Consider the following 22,149-nt stretch of genomic DNA (forward strand, 5'->3'; position numbering starts at 1 on the left):
CTGCAAAACAAATGTCCAAAAAAAGAAATTCCAGATCTTTTCTCTGTAAGGAGGCTGGACTTGGGTATTTATCAACTTGTTACATTCCCGGAGACTTACATATTTGCAACTTTCAGTGCTTTTCTGAAACAAACAAAAAAAATCTAGGACATGTTCAAAATAGTAATATTTTAGTCACCATTTTGTCATTAAAAAACATTCTGTCACAAAAATATTCACCAATAATTGAAGTTGTGCTATTCTTTCATAGTTCAAATTCTAAATTAAAATATTTCAGACCTCTAGTGACATTGTACCTTGCAATCCAATTTTTAATCTTCAGAATATTAATGTTTGGTTCCAAGAGACAGTATCCTTTTATTTACATGAGTATTGGACAAAATATCTGAAAAAAAATTAAAACTTTTGATCAATTAGTAACCAAGGCTGGTAGTTTTTTAAATTGATATTATTTTTTACTTACCTGTTTCTTACATACTGTGTTTCCCTTTTCTCTCCAACTTTGAGAAGGAAATATTAAAGTTTTTTTTTTCTTTTCCTTCCACAGCATTTTCTTCTTGCATGGCTGCTTTGGTTGTCAATAGCAACAGGAGTTAGAGGGAAAGCTCAGCCATTTCACTTGAAGATACAAATAACCCAGTACAATGAAAGTAAATGGAAGAAACTTGAAACACTACTAGTAATGGTCAGGGTTCGACCAGCCTAGAAATCCCAGAGGTAAGGGAAGAGATGATTTTATTACTTCTCTTTTGGATCATGCCTTTATAGCATAAAATATTAGTCTTCTTTAAAGCACAAAATATTCACTTTAACTGTCCATTTGTGTTATTTGTTTGTATAATTTAAAGCAAGGTGAATAGAGCCTTCTTTGGGGTAGTATCAGAAAAAAAAAACTGTAAGTCCAATCTGACTCAAACTAGCAGTTTATCGATCCAGAATGATTGCTTTATACTTTTAAAGGCACACATAACATTTGCTTTTTAGAGTATTATTTTCATGTCCATTGGGTTTACAAGTTAGCATGTTGTTTTTGTTATTGTTCCTAACTTTAAAAGAACTCCTGACCTTGATACATTTCTTAAAATAATGAAATATATCAGGCACAATCTAAGCAAAAAGCTGAAAATAAATCAAAGCATAAATTGCAAATTATATTCTGGATCGCATATTAAGGAAAACCATGACTATGGTTATGTATGAGAAGGAAAAATATAAAAGGATACTGTTTCTTTAATACTCTTTAAATGTCAATTTTGAATAATCTATCAATAAAAAATATTAAATGATTTAAAATAAAAGTGAAATAAGCTAATAAAGAATAGCAAACATCATTATTTTCTAACTAGTTATGTTAGTACCAAGCAGCCAAACAGTTCTGTATAGTTTATTTTTGTCTCATAATATCTTAGTTGAGTCACATTTCTCCTACTTCCCTTAAATCAGTGTTGACACACATAGATTTATCAAGTTTTATGGTATTGGTATCTATTAAATAAGATAATTAATTAATATTAAATAAACCCATTAAATAAGACTTCCAGAATGAAATTTTAGCCGAGGTCCCATCTTCTAAAATTTGCATTTTAAAACTATACAAAACTGCATTTTAAATCAAAGCAATGTTAAACTTGGAGTAATTATTTCCAGGAAGTTTCTGGAATCTATTCTCTAATGATGTGTAAGAAAATGTTCATAGGCAACCATCACCACAATTTTTGTGAAAGCTGCCAAAAATAAATGCCCTACATGTATTTTTTGTGTGGTATAAACCCCTCGGTGAAAAGCACTAAAATAGGATTCATTCGTAGCACATAATATAGAAACGCCTGTTCATTTTCTCCTGATGATCAGTTTTCCAACAGCCACTATAAAAAGCCATAGTGTTTAATACATGCAATCTTGCCAGCTCCAAGCCACCCAGTGAGAATTCTCAACTGCAGAAGTCTCTCCTGAGACTTGCCCCAGACCACTGCTTCAGTACACCTGAGGGTTCCCAGTGACACTCTGACTTTACAGACAGGTCTCCGTGATTATTAGGCATCCTTAAACATCATAAGCACTCTGATGACTTTATAAAATTGTAACTAACATAAACCAGAGAAGCTAAACAATTTGGGGATGTCTTTTCTTGCCTGCTAAACACAGGTCACAGATTTGGAGTCCATTCTGGGCCCTGGGCAGAGTTAGGTAAAATAAGGGATAAGAAACCCAAAGGAATTGAGCCTCTGTATTATCCAAAGGGATCCCTATCTTACGGTGTATCATCACACAGCCTCTGAAGCATGATACACGCACTTCCTTCAAGGCAATAAATCCAGGCTCCCAGATGAAAGGGACTGGTCCTCCCAGACTTTGCACCTCTATCTTCCAACCTTAATCTCCAGCTGGAAAAAGCAGTAACTCTAAGATGTTCTCTATGTCCCAACCCAAAATTTCATGTATCTCTCATTGTCAAAAAAGTTAATATTAGCCCAGGAAACACTATTTATAGACAGTTCTCCAACTCTGCATGTTTATTAAAGCAACATCCAAGACAACAGATCCCATGAATAGAATTTTGAGTAACAATCTGGAATCTTTCCACTCCTTTATAAGTATTTAAGTTACAAAATTCATCAAACCTCAACACAAGATTAGAGAACAGAACATTTAACAAATCTACAAATTATCTCTTCATAATTTTGTATTTTCTTCATTTTAATTGCTTAAAAAACAAAACAAAACAAAAACACAATTCTGCCTTAATTAGGAAATAAGCTATACAGGACCATACACAAAGATGTAATTTTGAACCATACACAAAGATGTAATGAACTTTTTAATTCATCAGTGATTTAAAAACAATCTAAGGGACAAAAGAACTTGAAACTAACCTTATCAATATGAAACACCATGAAATATTTATGTAATCAGATGAACTTAGGACAATTTATCTAGTAGAAACTATCACCATAGTAAATTATATAAAATCATGTACCCTAACCCATGTATATTAAAAAAAAATACATTTAAGTATAAGCTGCAATTTGTGTTTTTCTATTACTTGCTATTTGTTGGCATGAAAGCATTTGGACAGTAGATTTCAAGTACCTACAAAACCTTAACAGTGAAAGAAAACAGGAGGTCACAAAGGCTTTAGAAAAATATTTTGGGTGGCATGAAGCTAATATTCAGAAAGTCTATCCAAGGAGTTAGTTTCTGTGCTAAACACACACCTCTGACCGTTTAAGGATTTTTCATAGAAACTGAGTTTGAAAACTCTGATCTATGAAAACAAGGCTAAAGTTTTGTAAAACAGCATTGTTTTCAGCAAAGTTAAGCATAAATCCAAAAATATTAGTTTCTTCATTTGTGTACATCAGTGCAAATTTTAACTGTGATGACATAGTTCCTAAAAGTTGAGAATAAGTCAGCAATATTTACAAAGGACAACTTTAACCTTGTGATTTAATGATGTTATAATAGGAAAACAATGTCAGATTTGGAGAATTTATATCGTTAATCTACAGGACAGTTAAAGACATATTGACCAAATTAAATGTTCAGTTTTAAATTTTATTTGATTCTAGAATACCCTTATTTGAATCATCTACAGCAAATCTTTAGTCTTAACTTGTATTTCCCTGGCATCTAGTACCTATGAAGACTGTCTCCAGCCTTTGGTTAAATATGGCAAAAAAAATGAGGGCTTCTAGCTAAATATAATTAAAAAGAAAACTGTTTCTTCTACAAAATCAACTACAATTAAGCTAAGAAGCCAACTTAATTATTCATATCTCTTTTTGCTTCAATCAGATAAGAATAACAAATTGACTTGTGCTTCATAGGCTAAGGTAAAACTACAATTCTTGAGAATATTTATGAAAGAATATGTAACAACACATGGGTATCTGACATTATTTTAACATATAATAGTACTTTATCACATCTAGGCTACAATGTATTCCTTTATGCTGGCTTTGTTAGGAATTTTATTAGTAATTATATTATGACCATAATTATCTGAATTAGGCACTACCAGTAACTTAAGTGGTAAAACTGGAAAATTTTAAATGAAGCTTTAGTGCATTAAAATGCACTAAATATAATTTAAAATGCACAAGTTTCTTTATATTTGACATTACTTAACTGAACTCTGTACCTTGCAATGCACCAGTTTTTAAGTAACTAGATCCATATTTTGCAACCAGTTTGCTCTGGTCAATTTCCAGGGATACACCGTCAATCCCATTAAGTCTATGCTAACAAGTTGGTGATGGACCAGGAGGCCTGGCCTGCTGCGATGCATGGGGTCGCAAAGAGTTGGACACGATTGAGCGACTGAACTGAAATGAACAATATTTTGCTATGGGCAGTGATTGATACCACTTTTAAATTTTTTCAAACCAAATTATCTTCGCTTAATTCTTTGAGAACTGATCATTTATTAATCCCCACAAAGAAGTGTAAGATCTTGGCCCTGGCAATGTAAACTCCTTGGCTCCCCTACAGGTTGATACAAGGTGGCAATTTTTGGACAGGTTAGATTCTCGGTTGGTGCTGATCTTTGAGGGAAGGCATTCAAAACCCCTTTCTGTGTTTCTCCTAAAGAGGTGGGGGACTTACTGGATTGGTGCCCTCTCAAGATACATGGTGAGTCCTCTTCTTTTTTGAGAGAGAGAGAGACTGATACAGAGTGATTCTCCTGGGCATATGTGTCCCCAGAGTTTCAGGTTCCAACGCCACTGGAGCTTCAGGAGTCCCTGAGAATTAGCCTTTCCTCATGTGTGTGTGTGCTAAGTCACTTCAGTTGTGTCTGACTCTTTGTGACCCCATGGACTGTAGCCCGCCAGGCTCCTCTGTCCATGGGATTTCCCAGGCAAGAATACTGGAGTGGGTTGTCATTTCCTCCTCCACAGGATCTTCTTGACCCAGGGATCAAACCCGCATCTCTTATGTCTCCTGCACTGGCAGGCAGGTTCTTTACCACTAGCCCCACCTGGGAAGGCCAGGCAGGCTTTCCTCAGGCCCCAGTGAAGGTAAGTTTGTGTCTGGATGGTGACCTGAGACCCTGTTTTGAGTCTATTCAGGTCTAAGTAGCTTATTTAAAGCAGCCTTCCATGAGATGCAGGTGAACTAAAATAAAAACTAAGAGTCATTTTGGCTCCTCTGCACATGTATAACAATCAGGAGCTTTGGGGAAATGAACACTGGTCAAAGATTTTGTTGTTTCTTGGCTCACTGGCCCTTATTCCATGTTACAGCGTAAGTAGGATAAATGATGCATTCGTGCCTCACCACTTATGCCAAGTCATAATTTGCGCAAAAAGGAGAAAGTACATACAAAATGATAATGACTTTCACACTGATGTTCAATGAATACAAAAATAATAACTCATTAAAATTGATACAAAAAAATTCTCCCACTGATTTCTTTGCAGAGCCTCTGATTATACTGGATCCTGCTGCTGCTGTCCCTTCAGTCATGTCCGACTCTGTGCGACCCCATAGACGGCAGCCCACCAGGCTTCCCCGTCCCTGGGATTCTCCAGGCAAGAACACTGGAGTGGGTTGCCATTTCCTTCTCCAATGCATGAAAGTGAAAAGTGAAAGTGAAGCCGCTCAGTCGTGTCCGACTCTTAGCGACCCCATGGACTGCAGCCCACCAGGCTCCTCTGTCCATGGATTTTCCAGGCAAGAGTACTGGAGTGGGGTGCCATTGCCTTCTCCGATACTGGATCCTAGGAGACATCTATCTGTATTCCATTCCCAGTGCCTCTAGGTACCAACTCCATCAAATGCTGACTGATCTTAAAATACATGGGCTAAAAAAGTAAAGATATATGGTTAGCTTTTAATTAATATTACAGAAAACTTGACATTGTTAGAGATCCTAACTTGAAACTGTCTGGTCTAACCAAAATCTAATTGGTTCATCCAATTAGTCCATCCAAAATCCCATATAGTTAACCCATTGCTGCCAGATATTCTGGAATGAATCAAGCTGAGCCATCAGAAAGCTCAGTGTGTGACTCAAATTATACCATATATATATATATTTTTTAAATTATTTTCCATTATAAGTTATTACAAGGTATTGACTATATTCCCTGCACTATGCAGTAAAACTTTGTTGCTTGTTGCATACTTATTTTTTAAATTAGAAATCTAGCATTCTATTCATGCTAAGTCAAACAAACACACAAAAAAAGGAAAGAATTCTACTTTTTAAAATTCAGTAATGTGTATCTTTTTGCCAGTTTTTCTAAATGTCCCATGGACATCTAATAACAACATATGAGAAACAAAATTTTAAATATATTTGTGTAAGATATAAGATTAATATAAATATAAATAGAAATCTATTATGTTTAAATTATTAATGACATCATTCAAGATGCTCCTATTCTTATTTTTTTCTGTACCTGATAAAATATTCAGAGAAATGTTAATGTGTCTTACTCTGATCATATATTTTTTTCTTTTCCCCTATATTTCTTCTGACTTTTGCTGTACATATCTTTTGTTCCTTTGTTGTTCGGCGTCTAATGGTTTATGATGTCTATCTTCTTCATAAATTGTACCTTTTATCATTAAAAATATTCATCTTTGTTTCATTTAAAAAGAAAGAAAGAAAAAAAATGGACAGCTCAGTGTGTATAATGTTTCTTAAGCTGCATATTGAATAGTTTTCTACGAACTGCACTTCTCGAGTAAAGGCCTCATCTTAGGCTGGCCTTCTTTTTTGGAACAGCTTCACAAAACCACCACTAGTTCATGGTAAAAATGTTGCTGTGGCCCCTTCCACTCCATCATTCACCCCTCTTCTCTAAATACCACATGAAAGTCTTTCAGAACTGTATGTGGTAAAAGCCATAATTTCCCCCAAATAACTGGCTTGCTTCTTCCCTAACAAACAAGAAGAATTATATGAGCAATGAAAATTCCCTTTTCTCTTTGGCTAGGAAAAACTAAGAGCCAAATTGTACAACAGAATTTGACTCCTATGGCTTACGTGTCTGCATTTATTAACTCTCCTCCCATCTTAAATTTTGTTCTATCCTTTTTCTTCCTCTAGACTTTGTTAATTCTATTTTCCTATTTTAAGGCACTCATTCCTGGAAACCACATCCTTTTCCAAACAAGGTAGGACATAAAACCATAGAAATAAATCCATTCTACTTGTCTTTTAAGGTATCTTCTAAGGAGCCAAAAATAGAAAGTGACTAAATGGAAGGTTTATGTTCAGTAATATTATCCATGACTTAATCTCCTTTAAGTTACATGTTTTATACAAGAAATTTTATAAAAATAAAATGAGAACTATTTAGTAACTGTACTTACATAAAAACAGAATGACTCTCTAATTCCCGCACATCTGTATGTATACAATAGTGATGATGAATATGTAAAGGTATTCACTACAGCTTATTTTGTAAAAACAAAGCACTGAAGACCATCTAAATATACATAAATAGGGGATTTTTTAATTAATTAATTTAAAATTAATTATGGTGCATCCACATCCAATTTACCTTGGTTCATAGACCTAAAATTCCAGGTTCCTATGCAATATTGTTCTTTACAGCATCAAACTTTACTTTCACCACCAGGCATGTCCACAGCTGAGCAGCATTTCTGCTTTAGCCCAGACTCTTCCTTCTTTCTGGAGCTATTTCTCCACTCTTCCTCAGTAGCATACTGGACACCTACCAACCTGAGGGGCTCATCTTCTGATGTCATATGCCTTTTCATACTGTTCATGGGGTTCTCAAGGCAAGAATACTGAAATGGTTTTCCATTCCTTTCTCCAGTGGAATGGAGGAATTTAAATTAGATGACCATTATACCTACTGCTGTGGGCAAAAATCCCTTAGAAGAAATGGAGTAGCCCTCATAGTCAACAAGAGAGTCTGAAATGCAGTACTTGGGTGCAATCTTGGAAAACAACAGAATGATATTGGTTTGTTTCCAAGGCAAACCATTCAACATCGCAGTAATCCAAGTCTATGCCCCTACCACCCACTTCTTCATAGAAAAAGTCTATGCCTTCTTCTTTCAAAGAAGCTGAAGTTGATCAGTTCTATGAAAACCTATAAGACCTTCTAGAACTAACACCAAAAAAGAAGATGTCCTTTTCATCACAGGGGACTGGAATGCCAAAGTGAGAAGTCAGGAGATACCTGGAATAAAAGGCAAGTTTGCCCTTGGAGTACAAAATGAAGAAGGGCAAAGGCTAACAGAGTTTTGTCAAGAGAACGCACTGGTCATAGGAAAACCCTCCTCCAACAACACAAGAGAAGACTCTACACATGTACACCACTAGATGATTAATACCAAAATCAGACTGATTATATTCTTTGCAGCCAAAGATAGAGAAGCTCTATACAGTCAGCAAAAAACAAGATCTGGAGCTGACTGTGGCTCAGATCATCAGTTTCTTATTGCAAAATTCAGGCTTAAATTCAAGAAAGCAGGGAAAACCATTAGACCATTCAGGTATGGCCTAAATCAAATCCCTTATGATTATACAGCATAAATGACAAATTGATTCAAGGGATTAGATCTGATAGAGTGCCTGAATAACTATGGACCAAGGTTTGCAATATTGTAAAGGAGGTGGTGACCAAAACTATCCCCAAGAAAAAGCAATGCAAGAAGGCAACGTGGCTGTTTGTAGAGGCCTTAGAAATAGCTGAGAAAAGAAGAGAAGCAAAAGGTAAAGGAGAAAGGAAAAGATATCCCCAAATGAATGCAGAATTTCAGGGAATAGCAAAGAGAGATAAGAAAGCCTTCTTAAGTGAACAATACAAAGAAATAGAGGAAAACAATAGAATGGGAGAGACTAGAGATCTCTTCAAGAAAATTAGAGATGCCAAGGGAACATTTCATGCAAAGATGGGCACAATAAAGGACAGAAATGGCGAGTACCTAACAGAAGCAGAAGATATTAAGAAGAGGTGGCAAGAATACACAGAAGAACTGTAGAAAAAATATCTTCATGACCCAGATAACCATGATGGTGTGATCACTCTCACTTAGAGCCAGACATCCTGGTGTGTGAAGTCAAGTGGGCCTTAGGAAGCATCACTATGAACAAAGCTAGTGGAGGTGATGGAATTCCAGCTGAGCTACTTCAAATCCTAAAAGGTGATGCCATTAAAATGCTGCACTCAATACATCAAATTTGGAAAACTCACCACTAGAGTCTAGAAAGGGTCTAGAAAGGGTCAGTTTTCTTTCCAGTCCCAAAGAAAAGCAATGCCAAAAAATGTACAATTGTGCTCATTTCACATGCTAGCAAGGTCATGCTCAAAATCTTTCCAGCTAGGCTTCAACAGTACGTGAACTGAGAACTTCCAGATGTATAAGCTGAATTTAGAAGAGGCAGAGGAACCACAGGTCAAATTGCCAACATTCACTGGATCATAGAAAGAGCAAGAGAATTTAAAAAACCTACTTCTGCTTCATTGACTATGCTAAAGCCTTTGATGTTGATTACAACAAACCTTAGGAATTCTTAAAGAGATGGAATACCAGACCACCTTACCTGTCTCTTGAGAAACGTATATGTAGGACTAAAAGCAACAGTTAGAACCAGACATGGAACAACAGACTGGCCCCAAACTGGGAAAGGATTACATCAAGGCTGTATATTGTCATTCTGCTTATATAACTTATATGCAGAGTACATCATTTAAAATACTGGGTTGAATGAATCACAAGTTGGAATCAAGATTCCTGGGAGAAATATCAACAACCTCAGATATGAAAATGTATCACTCTAATGGCAGAAAGCAAAGAGGAACTAGAGAGTCTCTTGATGAGGGTGAAAGAAGAGAGTGAAAAAGTTGGCTTAAAACTGAACATTCCAAAAACGAAGATCATGGCATCTGATTCCATCACTTCATGGCAAATAGATGGGGAAAAAGTGGAAACAGTGACAGACTTTATTTTCTTGGGCTCCAGAATCACTGTAGATGGTGACTGCAGCCATGAAATTAAAAGATGCTTGCTTCTTGGAAGAAAAACATAACCAACCTAGACAGTGTGTCCAAAAGCTGAGATTACTTTGCCAACAAAGGTCCATCTAGTCAAAGCTGTTGTTTTTCCAGTAGTCATGTATGGATGTGAGAGTTGGCCCATGAAGAAGGCTAATCACTGAAGAACTGATGCTTCTGAACTGTGGTGTTGGAGAAAACTCTGGAGAGTCCCTTGGATAGCAAGGAGATCAAACCAGTCAATCCTAAAGGAAATAAATCCTGAATATTTATTGCAAGGACTGATGCTGAAGATGAAGCTCCAAATACTTTGGCCATCTAATGCAAAGAGCTGATTCACTGGAAAAGATCGGATGCTAGGAAAGATTAAGGGCAGGAGGAAAAGGGGATGGCAGAGGATGAGATGGTTAGATAGCATCACTGACTCAATGGACATGAGTCTGAGCAAATTCCAGAAAATAGTGAAGGACAGGGAAGCCTGAAGCGCTGCTGTTCATAGGATTGCAAAGAGTTGGACATGACTCAGCGACTGAACAATAACATGGTAATCCATATTTAGAAGAATGAGCCAGGCTTACATGAATTGATAAGGACTAGCCTCCAAAATGTAGTATTATATGAAAAAAGAAGGTACAGACTAGGTTTACTTCATGCCATTACTTTATGAACAGGAAGACTTTTGATTAATCTATTATAACATAGTCATATGGTGGAATATCAATGCTATGTCACTTCAGTCGTGTCCGACTCTGTGCAACCCCATAGATGGCAGCCCTCCAGGCTCCCCCGTCCCTGGGATTCTCCAGGCAAGAACACTAGAGTGGGTTGCCATTTCCTTCTCCAATGCATGAAGGTGAAAAGTGGAAGTGAAGTCGCTCAGTTGTGTCTGACTCTTATCGACCCCATGGACTGCAGCCCAACAGGCTCCTCCGTCCATGGGATTTTCCAGGCAAGAGTACTGGAGTGGGGTGCCATTGCCTTCTCCAATGGTGGAATACTACACATTCATTAAAAAATGATCAATTGCTTCATGTACTGATGATAAAGAAAGACCTTCAAGATGCATTTTTAAGAAGGTAAAATGGGGTATATAGTATGCTTTCATTTGCATTAAAGAGGTAGGGGTGGAGATACACAGGAATTTTCCCACAAATATGTAAAATATTTCTGAAAAGTATACAAAAACCTGGTAATATTGTCTAACAAGGGGTATTTAAGGACCTGAACACACTCTTATAAAATAAAATATATATTTTTAAAAAATTAGTGGGAAAAAATTTTAAACCTGCACAAAATTGCTGGGAGAGACACAAAAATATCCACTATAGTTACGGGAGTGGGAAGTAATGAGAATTAAGGCTAAGAATGCTCCTCCTCTTCCCTTTCATCTCCCCTGTGGATATCTTCCATTATTCACTGAAGGAAACTGCAGAATCACTCAGCATCACTGGATTGTCATTTTAAACGCATGCGGTTGGTTCAATTGACTGAAAATGCAGATAACATGAACTCTACATCTGAAAACTGCCATTACAATTGCCACAGGAGGGGAGGGTGAGGAGTACACCTACATTTTTCAAAGCTTATCAAAAAATTTTGAAGGCGGAAACAGTGTCGTTTCTGGGCTAGAAGCGGCTCCTTGGGACCAGATGTGCATATGCTTCCAGGCAGCATCTCCATGTGGCAGGTATTTGAGGGCAGATGAAGCAGCTGAACTTCCAGCCACTAAAGTGCTTCCTTTCACTTGACCTGATATCCCAGGCTGAGAAGTGCTAACATTTCTGGTCTATAAAGGTTAAGACCCGCCCAGATTAACTGAAATGGGGATCTTAGGAGCATGCTAAGTTGCTTCAGTCAGGTCCGTCTTTGTGCAACCCTGCGGACTGCAGCCTGCAGGCTGTGTCCAGGGGATTCTCCAGGCATGAATACTGGAGTGGGTTGCCATACCCTCCTCTAGGGGATCTTCTCGACCCTGGGATGAAATCCCCGTCTCTTATATCTCCCGCATTGGCAGGCAGGTTCTTTACCCCTAGCACTACCTGGGAAGCCCTCTAAGGAAATTAGTAGCTCTCAATAGTAAGATATAAAGATCAGTTCTAATCAAGGGAAAGAATGAATGAACAAGGTAATTTCTCTGAACCTTGACTTGCAAGAAGACTCATCCTCCAAAACCACCTATGTGAAAAAGTCAAACTCCTTCAGCGCTGATTTTGGTGTGGAATCTACATTCCAGGACCACTTGAAGTTACCTAAAGTACATGCCATTCTTAAATAACTTTTTCATGGAAAGTGGATGGTTTGGTTTATCTTGAAGACTACTTCCTAAGGATGTGGAAATTCAGATTGAGGGCTGAAAGTAGTTATAAGATGGTCCACAGTCTAGCATTTATTCCTACCTCCAAAAATAAACCATGACATTTTGCATTCTCACCCCAAGATTAGAGGAGGAAGCTGATAAACATTAAGACAGTGAAGCATGCTCAACTCCATTAAGCTGGTCCAGGACCTGCTGGCAGTCTTCAACACGGCTCTGAGCAGCACAGCCCGCCTTGAGATTCCCAGCCACTCCTGGGGGGATGTATACAGTTGTATGGGTATAGAAAACTGCTTCATCCATAAAATGGATTCATGTCCAATGCAGGCTGCCACAGCTGTTCACCACTAAGGGAAAGGCACTCACTAGAACAGTGTGGGAACACTAGAGGTGGCCTTCAAAATCACTTCCGGTGTTTCTCGTTTACTCTTATTTTAAAAAGGATTCAAAATCCAAATAATCCCAGAAGGGTATAATCTATGTATTTTGTGACTAGGGACATGAAATCAATGACTAACATAGGGAGCGAAAATGAACAAATCATGTTCCTTTTATGAGGCTGGATTTCTGAAACCAGACGTGAATGAGGAATAAAATATGAATTTTAAGTGTTTCATTTACTGTATCAAAATTTTCTGCTTCAACTAATAACCATTTCATTTGACATACAGCAATAATACATTCAATAATTTGCTCATCATTCTTTCTAGTGATGCACAATCATTAGCCATAATGCATATCATCCAAATGAAATTATTGGAGGTACAACTCCAAAACAGTTTCAGAATGAATTACTGTTTCTCAGTCCTTGAGTTAGTCCTTGAACTAACCTGTAAGTTTATCAAGCACTTTTAAGAATCCAGAATTTTCACTTTACATGGCAATTGTACAGTTGTAGCCTGTACTAGGAGAAGGCAATGGCACCCCACTCCAGTACTCTTGCCTGGAAAATCCCATGGACAGAGGAGCCTGGTAGGCTGAAGTCTATGGGGTCACTAACAGTCGGACCCGACTGAGTGACTACACTTTCACTTTTCACTTTCATGCATTGGAGAAGGAAATGGCAACCCACTCCGGTGTTCTTACCTGGAGAATCCCAGGGATGGGGGAGCCTGGTGGGCAGCCATCTATGGGGTCACACAGAGTCGGACATGACTGAAGCGACTTAGCAGCAGCAACAGCAGCCTTTACTAACTTCGGGGCGGGGGACGGTAGGAGGAAATGAGGTTTAGAACTAGTAAAGTAAAATCAAACTTTAGGTGTGGGTTTTATTTCTCACCAAAATCTCCAAAGAAACATAACAAAATTCCCACAGTTTTTCCTGGTCTTAAGAATAATTGCTCAAGGACAGCCAAAGAACTCAGAAACTTAATAGCTTTGTTGAAACCTAGAACTAGTTGCATTTTGAATTTTTCTTCACACCTTTACAAAGTGCTTTCGACAGAAACACTATTGTTACAGCCACATAGAGAGCCAAACCTCCCAGGAAACAGAAAAACAACCATACAGAAATGCAATGTCTAGATCCTGTATACTTTAAAAAATAAAGGAAGTTCTCAGGTGGGATTTAGAGCTGCAGGGCACCTTAGAAATCCACTGGTAAACTGGGAAAAGTGCTGCTGAGAAATGTTAAATAGCCAAACAGGTACAAAAGTCAGAACTCCACTCAGTTGTCTCAAATTGTCTTGTGCTTTTAGTTAAGAACTGTTTCCACGGCATGCATGGCTTTTTAAAATCAGAGAAACACAGAGAAACCTTTATTACTGAGATCTCCACTTGTTAGGAGTAGAGAAATTGTTAAAGTAATTGAAATGTCTCATTAACATGATGGGGAAGTTAAGGAAGTTAAGCAGAATAACTACAGAGCAAGTAACAAGTAGTTTGTGATCCTCTGAGTGATTAACGTGCTGCGTTCTGTAAACATAGACCCATCCGGTGTGCTGCAAACATATTAGGAAACCTCCCTTTTCCAGTCCAGAGTTATATCAATAGTCAATAAAGGTAAAGTCCAAGACAGTTAATTAGAAACTCCAATTTTGAATCCTCAACATGTAGAGATCTGTTTGAGTCAAGAATACGAAACAAAGAGTCAAAGGATAGAAGGAAGATACAGGTATGACCTCTGAAAGCACAGTGAAAACGTAACCTGCCTATTTCTGGAACAGGGTGTGCTTTCCCCGGCCAGGTGGAAGTGTTGGGTGCCATGGGCAGGATGCAGGATGGTTCCTGTGCCTGCTGGGGAGCATCTCTGGTCCCTCCTTTCTTAGTCCCAGAGGAAAGCATGGGAGGTCTGGCGGAACTGTGGCTGGACTTGCAGGCTGAGCCATGCAAGCCCCATGCCAGGTGAATCGTCCATGAAAAGGTGGGCAGCAAGTGAAAATGAAATACAGCATCTTTTGGGTAAATACATATACTCGACTCACATAAATATTGAATCAAAACATCTCACATGTGCTCAACCAAATGGAATAGACACCACAGGGTCAGTGCCTTAGCCTGTGAGATCTCCCCCAACTTACACCTTTCCTAAGGGATAAACTGGGAGGTACTGCACGCAGGAGGGAATTGCTCCCTTTTGCTTTGCTGAGCTGATTTGAAAGAAAATTTCAAAGTGAATCATTCAGAAAATCAAGACCCAGGGCACCTTGTTGAGGAAGGGAGAACGCTCCTCATGGGAAAGGGACTGAGATTATATAAGGGTCAGAAAGGCAAAAACATTTTTCACATTAAATTTCCCAGAAGCTGTTTGGAATTTTTATAGGTAATCCATTACCAGATGTAACTGTTAAAGAATAGCAAGTCTATTTTCCTCGAATAAATATAGTGACAAGGGTTTAAATTTCACAAAAGCTTTCTTTAAAACCAATCAGGAGTTTTCCTTCTGTCCCCGACAAGCCTCTTTTTGGTGCTGTTCACTCCCACTTTGAGCAGACTCACCCTCAACATGCACATTTCTCTACCTGTTTATAGCAAAACAAAGACAGAGGGATCTCTGAACTGGTAAAAGATGCTGGGACCATCTGAGATTCTGCAAAAATAAAACACAGGCAAGGAAGCATCCATCGGTAAAGATCCATCTGGCCCTTTTTAAAGGCATTTTATTTTACGGCAACAAAGAATCTCAGAACCATTTTTTAAAAATATAGGCAGTATAAAGAACAAAGAATCTAATGGCACATAAGGACCCATCCCACAACACTGTCAACACCAGTACTCCTTTATATTTAATTTCACCAGACGCACATAATAGGGTATACCTGGAGTAGTTTTCCATGCTTTACAAATGATAATTTACTTCAACTTTGTTACGGTCCTAGGAGGTATTGTACTATTTTAGATCCGTTTTAGAGATGAGCAAAACAAAGCAGAGAGGGACTGAATGATCTGTTAAAGGTCACACAGCTAATAGGTGGTGGAACTAGTTAAACCCAGGGAGTCTAGCTCCAGAGTCCACATTTCCTCCATTATGCTGCCTCTCAAATTTTCATCAAATCTAAGATAAACTGGGATTTGTGAAGGATCACCTTAACGCATTTATCACCATTTCAATAACTAACTCATGCCATGTTGCAGCTTCCTCGGATCCAATGCAAGAAAGAAAAAATAAATACTATCAAATACTATATTTGACTGCTTGTGCGGTCTTTCAGAAACAAAATGAAGGTACAGAAAATTAGAGTGTCCCGTATCTGCTGGGAAAACTACTGCACAGAAAATGAAATGCCAGGCAATCACTTGGATGTTTAAATTTTGTCATACCACTGGACTCTACAAAGGTCTTTAAACTCATTCAAATTCAGAACTGCCAAGACAGTGTATATCAGAGCAAATTTAATTCCAAGATAAAGAGACATAAAACAGCTCTTTCTGGGGGAATTCCACAGTTGATGAACCTCTAAGAGAGTTTTCTCCTCAAAATTCTTTAAGCACAGCTGGCAGAGCGCAAATATCCTCCCACTTGCCTCTGCCGACTGCCCTGGCACGCTGCCTTCACGGAAGGTGCGCTCCGCCAGGCAGCCTTGTCCTGGGTGGGGCTGGGGGCCTGTGCACACCCCAGAGTCCTTTGGGGGTGTTCAGAAAACAAAGGCAATGAAGGAGGTGGAAACTACCTTCCTTCCTGCCAAGAAGCTACTTATCTTTTATTCAGGAGAGGTGTGTATATTGATTGGGTCAAGAGAAGAGTCCTCTCTTCACCTTTCGCTTATCAACACCTGACTGATCTTCACATTCCACACCTGTGGCCTCCAGCTGTGCAAACACCTCTGTCCCAGTGGCAAAGTGGCGCCATAGACTATAGTCCATCAGGTACCATTCTTCTCTCTGACCATCTTCCCTTAAAAACAACGTGAAACAGACCAGCCAGTAGGGGCACAGAAGCTTTACCTTGTTCTTTTGTTTACCAAAAACTGGAGTTACCACCATCTGCCTTAAATAAACGCGGCAGTGACCCAGCTGTGCAACAAGTCTGACCCAGAGGCTTGCAAGGAGCGGGCAACCAACCATGAGTCCCCTCTACCTTTTGCTCCCTAACCAGAAACATCAACCCAGGGCTGTTACTCTCCCTCTTTCACGAAGTTAGGGGCAGACATCCCCAAAGACTGAAATAACTAAGAAATGCCTAGCTTTCCAAACTGAAATTTACCTGATTCCTCACCTCGCCAACACTTCTCTAAGGCAGGCTCCTCCCTTTGCAACTCCAGCCTTTTTAACCACCCTTCCATATTTCTCTAAGCCCCTTTTTTATTACTGTTAAAAACAATGGAATACATCGAAATGAACTCAGTTCCACCATCTAACCAGACATACCAATCTAGGGATCCAAAGATATCGCAGAAATTTACTTGAATGTTTTGTGAATTTTTTGTTAGGGCAATTGGGAAAGATAAAATTTTAAGATGTAGATAAAAAAGTGGGAATGAATTTCTCAAACTTCTGGGGTGTGGCTCTGATTTCTACCATTAAATATCCATCTGTGATTATGGAAAAGGTAAAAAAAAATCAGTGTTCTGATTTGGCACTTATTACATGATGTTGACTACTCATAGAACTTCAAAATGATTTTTTTTAAGTGCTATTTGATTATACTGGGTGGTCCATTTAGAATCCAGTCAATATAATCTCACTTCAAAAAAAAAAAAAAAGATTTACAAATAGGCCACTTTATACAACAGCTATGGCAAGGAATTTATAAGTGCTGCAAGGTTCAGAGTTTATTTAGTGTAAATACAGTCTAAACTCATTATCTTACCCCCATCTCACAGCCCACAGCAAAGAGTAAGCCTGATGGGAAAACAAGAGCTGGAGGTCCCGAGGACAAATGCTAAAATGAGCGTCCTAGGTACCTCTGTGAATAACAAAACTGGCACCTTACTTTAGGAGGGGGGATTCCAGTTGGAAAGGGGCAGAGTAAGAGGTCAGGGGCAACTCCCACGTCAGAACCACACCAGGAAGCCTTGCTCTGTAAGGAGCCCTCCGATGTGCACAGTGAAGCCATGACTGACAGTGGACAGCCCGCCCCCCACAGATGCTGACGTCCAGGCTGATACTCACGCTGACACTGTCCCCAGGGCCGGCGGGCCCAGCCCCAGCAGCAGTCAATCCTCCCACCGTAACGACACAGGCCAATGGATGACACTATTTGCCTGGGCCACCTACCAAACAAAAAGATGCAAATTAAATAAAGACACTCTTGAAATTAAAAATAATTTCCTCATTACTTTAGAAAAACTTTTTAATAGCACCCAACAATTTTCTACGAATCCTTTTCATGCCTGAAGAAATTAAACAACAGAACACCTTCAGAGAAATGGTTCTGCTATGATCTAATTTCAAACATCAGACAGACATATATACAACAGTGCAAGAATTGAGGGGCAAAAGGAGGGGAAGATCCTTTCTTACAGGGAAATAGCACCAGCTAAAACCAAGAATTCTCAAGGCTGCCACTCACAGGATGGTTTCTGAAGTTTGAAATAAAACAGATTCCTCAAAGGCCCACACCTGTTACTGAGGGGAAGGCCAGTTTTGGCTGATTCATGGTAAACTGAAAAGTATTAAATCAGACATGTCAAAGCAGAAAAAAAAAAGTCTGCCTTGTATAAGGGGGTACCTGTGGGAAGGGGCAGAAAGAGGGGAGGTTTCTCAAAATCAAATGGAACAAAACTCTTTTTGAGATATGACTCTTCTGCAAAAAAAGTTTTCAGAAAAAAAAAATGGACTGGAGAAAGAAGACTAAATGAAACCAAGGAGAGTTTAAAGTGTAGCTAACATCTCAAGTGTCCTTGTAGTTTGAAACTTTCCTTCCTGCATCAACAATTCGTGTTACCGTCCTCTCTAACATAAATAAGGACTAAAGCAAACACTGGATTTCAGGATCCGATTTACTAACCAGATTCCACTTTGACACCTTATTTGGTACATTGGTTCCTTGTTTAGATTCACATCTACCTCGACGACTCTCCCCGCCCCCACCCCAGAGGATCAATATTTTAATCGTCTGTTTTAGATATTTTTAAGACTACATGAAAATGTATGCATAGTCATGTGATTATTTCTTGTTGCAAGAAACGCACAGGATATCCGAATGTGGGGAAATCATTGCTTTAATAAAATAAAACAGCCTCTGGCCGCTACCCACTTTTTTTTTTTAACTTTACTAATCTTTTCATTCCCCTTGCCTTCATCTCCCGCTTCTGCCCCCGAGCCCAAAGGCCAAATAACCCCGAACTTTACATTTCCTGAGACTAGGTGATAAACAAGCGGCTGCGCTTTTTCTCTCCAGCGCTCCACTGGCTCCCCTCCGTTCCTTCCAGGCACAAGAAAGCCAATCAATCGTGGAATTGATTCGTTCCAAGACTGCAGGTAAAACAGGTGCGGCAGTCTCTCGGGCTGCGCGGGGGCGGGGGTGAGGGTCATTGCATGAGGGCTGACTGGGTGGCGGTGGGACCCAAGTTAAAAATCTCTCCTGGCTCCCGCTGCCTATTTTCTGCTTAAGCAGCAGCGATGGGCGCTCGGGGCAAGTCTGGTCTGTAATAGCACCGAGGTGGAGTAACCAAGCACGCCCTCCCGACACACACACATACACATGCATGCACGCACACACTCGGGAGCCGATCTGGCAGCCGGGGCGAGGGCTCCTCGCTCTGCGGTAGGAGGAGCGGCTGAGTGACAGGGGAGCGGAGCAGAGCCTGGGGTTGTTGGGACCTGTCAGAGCACGCAGCAGTCAGGCTCGCCCGAGGTCTCGGGAGCTGTGTGTGCTTACAGGCACCCACACACGCGCGCGCAGCGTCCTCCCCCCGGCCCCTCGGTCCTTATTTTGAGTCCTCCCTCCCACCAAGGAAACCAAGTGGGGAAGCAAACGGGTCTCCCTCTGGAAACACAGTGGCTTCCTCTCCCTACTCTTTGTGTGAGTCATCGTGACAGCCCCCAGGCGGGATGTGGCCCGGACCACCTGGAAGTTTCCCCACTGCAGAGCTGTCTAAAGCAAGAATTTCCCACCCAAGGGATGTCCCGCACGTCACCGCCTGTGGGGCAGCTAACCCGCGCCCTCAAAGCCCAGATGCCGGGCTCCACCTCCCTTCTCCCGCAGCCCCGACTAGGGCTCGGCGGCCCACCCCGCAGCGCAGCCTCCCCGGGTTCCCGGACGCGCAGGGGGCGCGCCCTCTAGGCCTTGGGCAGCCACTGGTGGAGACGGCTGCTCGACGGCTCTCCTCCCGCCGAGGCCGTGCGGTGGCCCCGTTTCTGGCCCGAGAGCAGAGAGATGGGACTCCAGGGCGGTGTGAAATTAGCGCTGGATAGAGCAGGAGAGGGTCCTCGGGGGGCGACTTACCTCCCGTCGAACTCCGCGGCCGCCTGCAGGTAGAGCGAGGACCCGAGCACCAGCGCCAGAAGGAAATCCATCTCGGGCGGCGAGTCCCGGGCGGAGGCTCAGCTGCAAGCGGGGAGCAGGTGGCGGGTGCTGGGGGCGCAGAAGAGGCGTGCTCGGCTCCCCCAAGGAGCTGCGGCCGCCGAGGTTACTGCTGCCCCTCTCGGAGGAGAGCCGCGCTGCGCGCAGCCGGAGCAGGTCTGATTGCAGCGTCCCGAGCCCCTCCGGCTCCCTCCCCGCGAGGGGAGGCGCTGCCCGGGAAGCCGCGCCGCCTGCGGGGAGGGGCGCAGGGGCGGGGGGCGCGCGTGCGCTCGGCTTGCCGCCCTCGGGTCCCCGGGTGAGGGGTGGAGGGCGCCCGGCCCTTCGGCGGGAAGCTCGGGGGCGGGGGCACTGCAGGAAGGCAGAGTCTCTTGGGGACCAGCCAAGCGGGGCGAGCGCCAGGCTGGGAGAAAAGTTGCCAGCCCGGCCTGGACCAGGGAGAGCAGGGTGCTCAGCAGGAAAGTCTGAGCCGGGGAGGAAAGGGGCCCCGGGCGTAGGTGCGCGCTCCGCGGGTTCTTTCCGAACAGGTGGGGACCGCAGGGGCGAGCCGTAGCTTTCACCGGAGGGCGAAGTCCAAGATGAGAGGTTTGTGGGGCCAGAGCTGAGCTGTGTCTGCATTTAAGCGAAACCGCAGCACGACTTGGACAAATTAGCGAAGGCAAACTCTGGGAGTTTGCTTCTCCCGCAGAGCTGGCAGAGGCAGGGTTTTTAAAAAATTTGTAACCAACCGAACGAAATGCTTGGCGTCTTCGAGTTTTGAAGAGAGGTGCAGACTGTTTCCGTCTCCGCCAGCTCGACTCTGAGCACAGTAGGAGGATAGCAGCGGCTGCCCCTTTAGGGGCACATGCCCGCCAGAGAGGGAGAGCAGTTACTTCTTAAGTCTTGTGGTGCCTGATCCTCGGAGATCATTTAGAGAACCATTTTGAGCAATTATTGCTCTGTTACTGCTGAGTGAAATGTGTTGTCGAAGGGCTGTGTTCAAATAAAAACACGCAATGATTATACTAAAATTCATGTTAAAGCATCAGTCGGATCAAGTCACCTCTCATCCCACACCCAACCCGGAATGACAGCCCGGGGCACTGATCTGGCATCCCATACCTCTCCGACCTAACTAACAGCCTATGCCCTCCCTTCCTCTAATCCGTGGTCGCCCATGCCTTTCTTCCACACTCAGGCGTTCCTGCCTCAGGCCATTGACGGTCACTTCCACCTGAACCCAGAGAGCTCTTCTCTGTGTGGTTCTCACCCTCACTTGTCTTTGCTCCTATGTCACCTCTTTTAGGTGACCAGTCTTGACCACCCTATTTAAAAGTGCAACCTGTCCCCTCCTGATGTCCCCTGCCAGTTCTCCTTTGTCTTTTCTGCAAACCACTCATCTTCTAGTTTCCTGTGCCTGTGCTCTCAATCCTGTCCGACTGTGCGATGCCATGGACTGTAGCTTCCCAGGCTCCTCTGTCCATGGAATTTCCCAGGGAAGAAGACAGGAGTGGGTTGCCATTTCCTCCTCCAGGGCCTCTTCCCGACCCAGGGATCGACCCTGCCTCTCTTGGGTCTCCTGCGTTGGCAGGCAGATTCTTTACCACTGTGCCATCTGTTTCCTATATAATTTGCTTATTCCTTATTTTGCCCATCTTCTTCCTGCTAGAATGCAAACTCTACAAGGGCAAGTTTCTTTGTTCGGTGTGTTTCATGTAGTGAAACGGTATGTTTCATTCATGCTCATAAATGTTTATTGACTGAGTTTGCTACGTTACAAACTTTACCCCAATCTTTATTTTCTTTTTGAGATTTCTCCAACTTTAAATTTTTTAATGGAAAATTTTGTGGCAGAGTGACCTCACTATCCTGATCTCTTAGTGTGTATAAACACAGGCATTTTCTGCAAGAAAAGGAAAAATAATGGTTTCAACTTAAATGACTCTTTGATTTCCAAGTTGTTTTCTGTTAGC

The 22,149-nt window shown here is 41.5% G+C and overlaps 1 protein-coding gene and 1 long non-coding RNA gene across 7 annotated transcripts in view; both read right to left on the minus strand.

The window, feature by feature from the left end:
* Positions 1-20,260, minus strand: part of NPNT (nephronectin) — an 80,757-nt gene extending 60,497 nt beyond the window's left edge. For 5 of the 6 annotated variants that reach the window (XM_006077184.4, XM_025290336.3, XM_006077183.4 and 2 more), the window contains exons 1-2: positions 20,123-20,260; positions 17,845-17,945 (exon numbers count right to left, since the gene is read on the minus strand). In XM_006077184.4, coding sequence (XP_006077246.2) covers positions 17,845-17,945; positions 20,123-20,193 — 172 coding nt within the window. In that variant the 5' untranslated portion in view covers positions 20,194-20,260. Of the gene's footprint in view, positions 1-17,844; positions 17,946-19,026; positions 19,049-20,122 lie in introns of those variants that run through there. The other variant, XM_044946151.2, reaches the window with a different exon arrangement.
* LOC123465999 lies at positions 7-4,879 on the minus strand. Its single transcript, XR_006641287.1, has 3 exons — positions 464-4,879; positions 297-385; positions 7-123 (listed from the first exon to the last, which is right to left on the minus strand). It is a non-coding gene; the product is annotated as an uncharacterized LOC123465999 (long non-coding RNA).
* Positions 20,261-22,149: the final 1,889 nt, after the last annotated feature.

Source organism: Bubalus bubalis, chromosome 7 (genome assembly GCF_019923935.1).
Source record: "Bubalus bubalis isolate 160015118507 breed Murrah chromosome 7, NDDB_SH_1, whole genome shotgun sequence".
Classification (NCBI taxonomy): domain Eukaryota; kingdom Metazoa; phylum Chordata; class Mammalia; order Artiodactyla; family Bovidae; genus Bubalus; species Bubalus bubalis.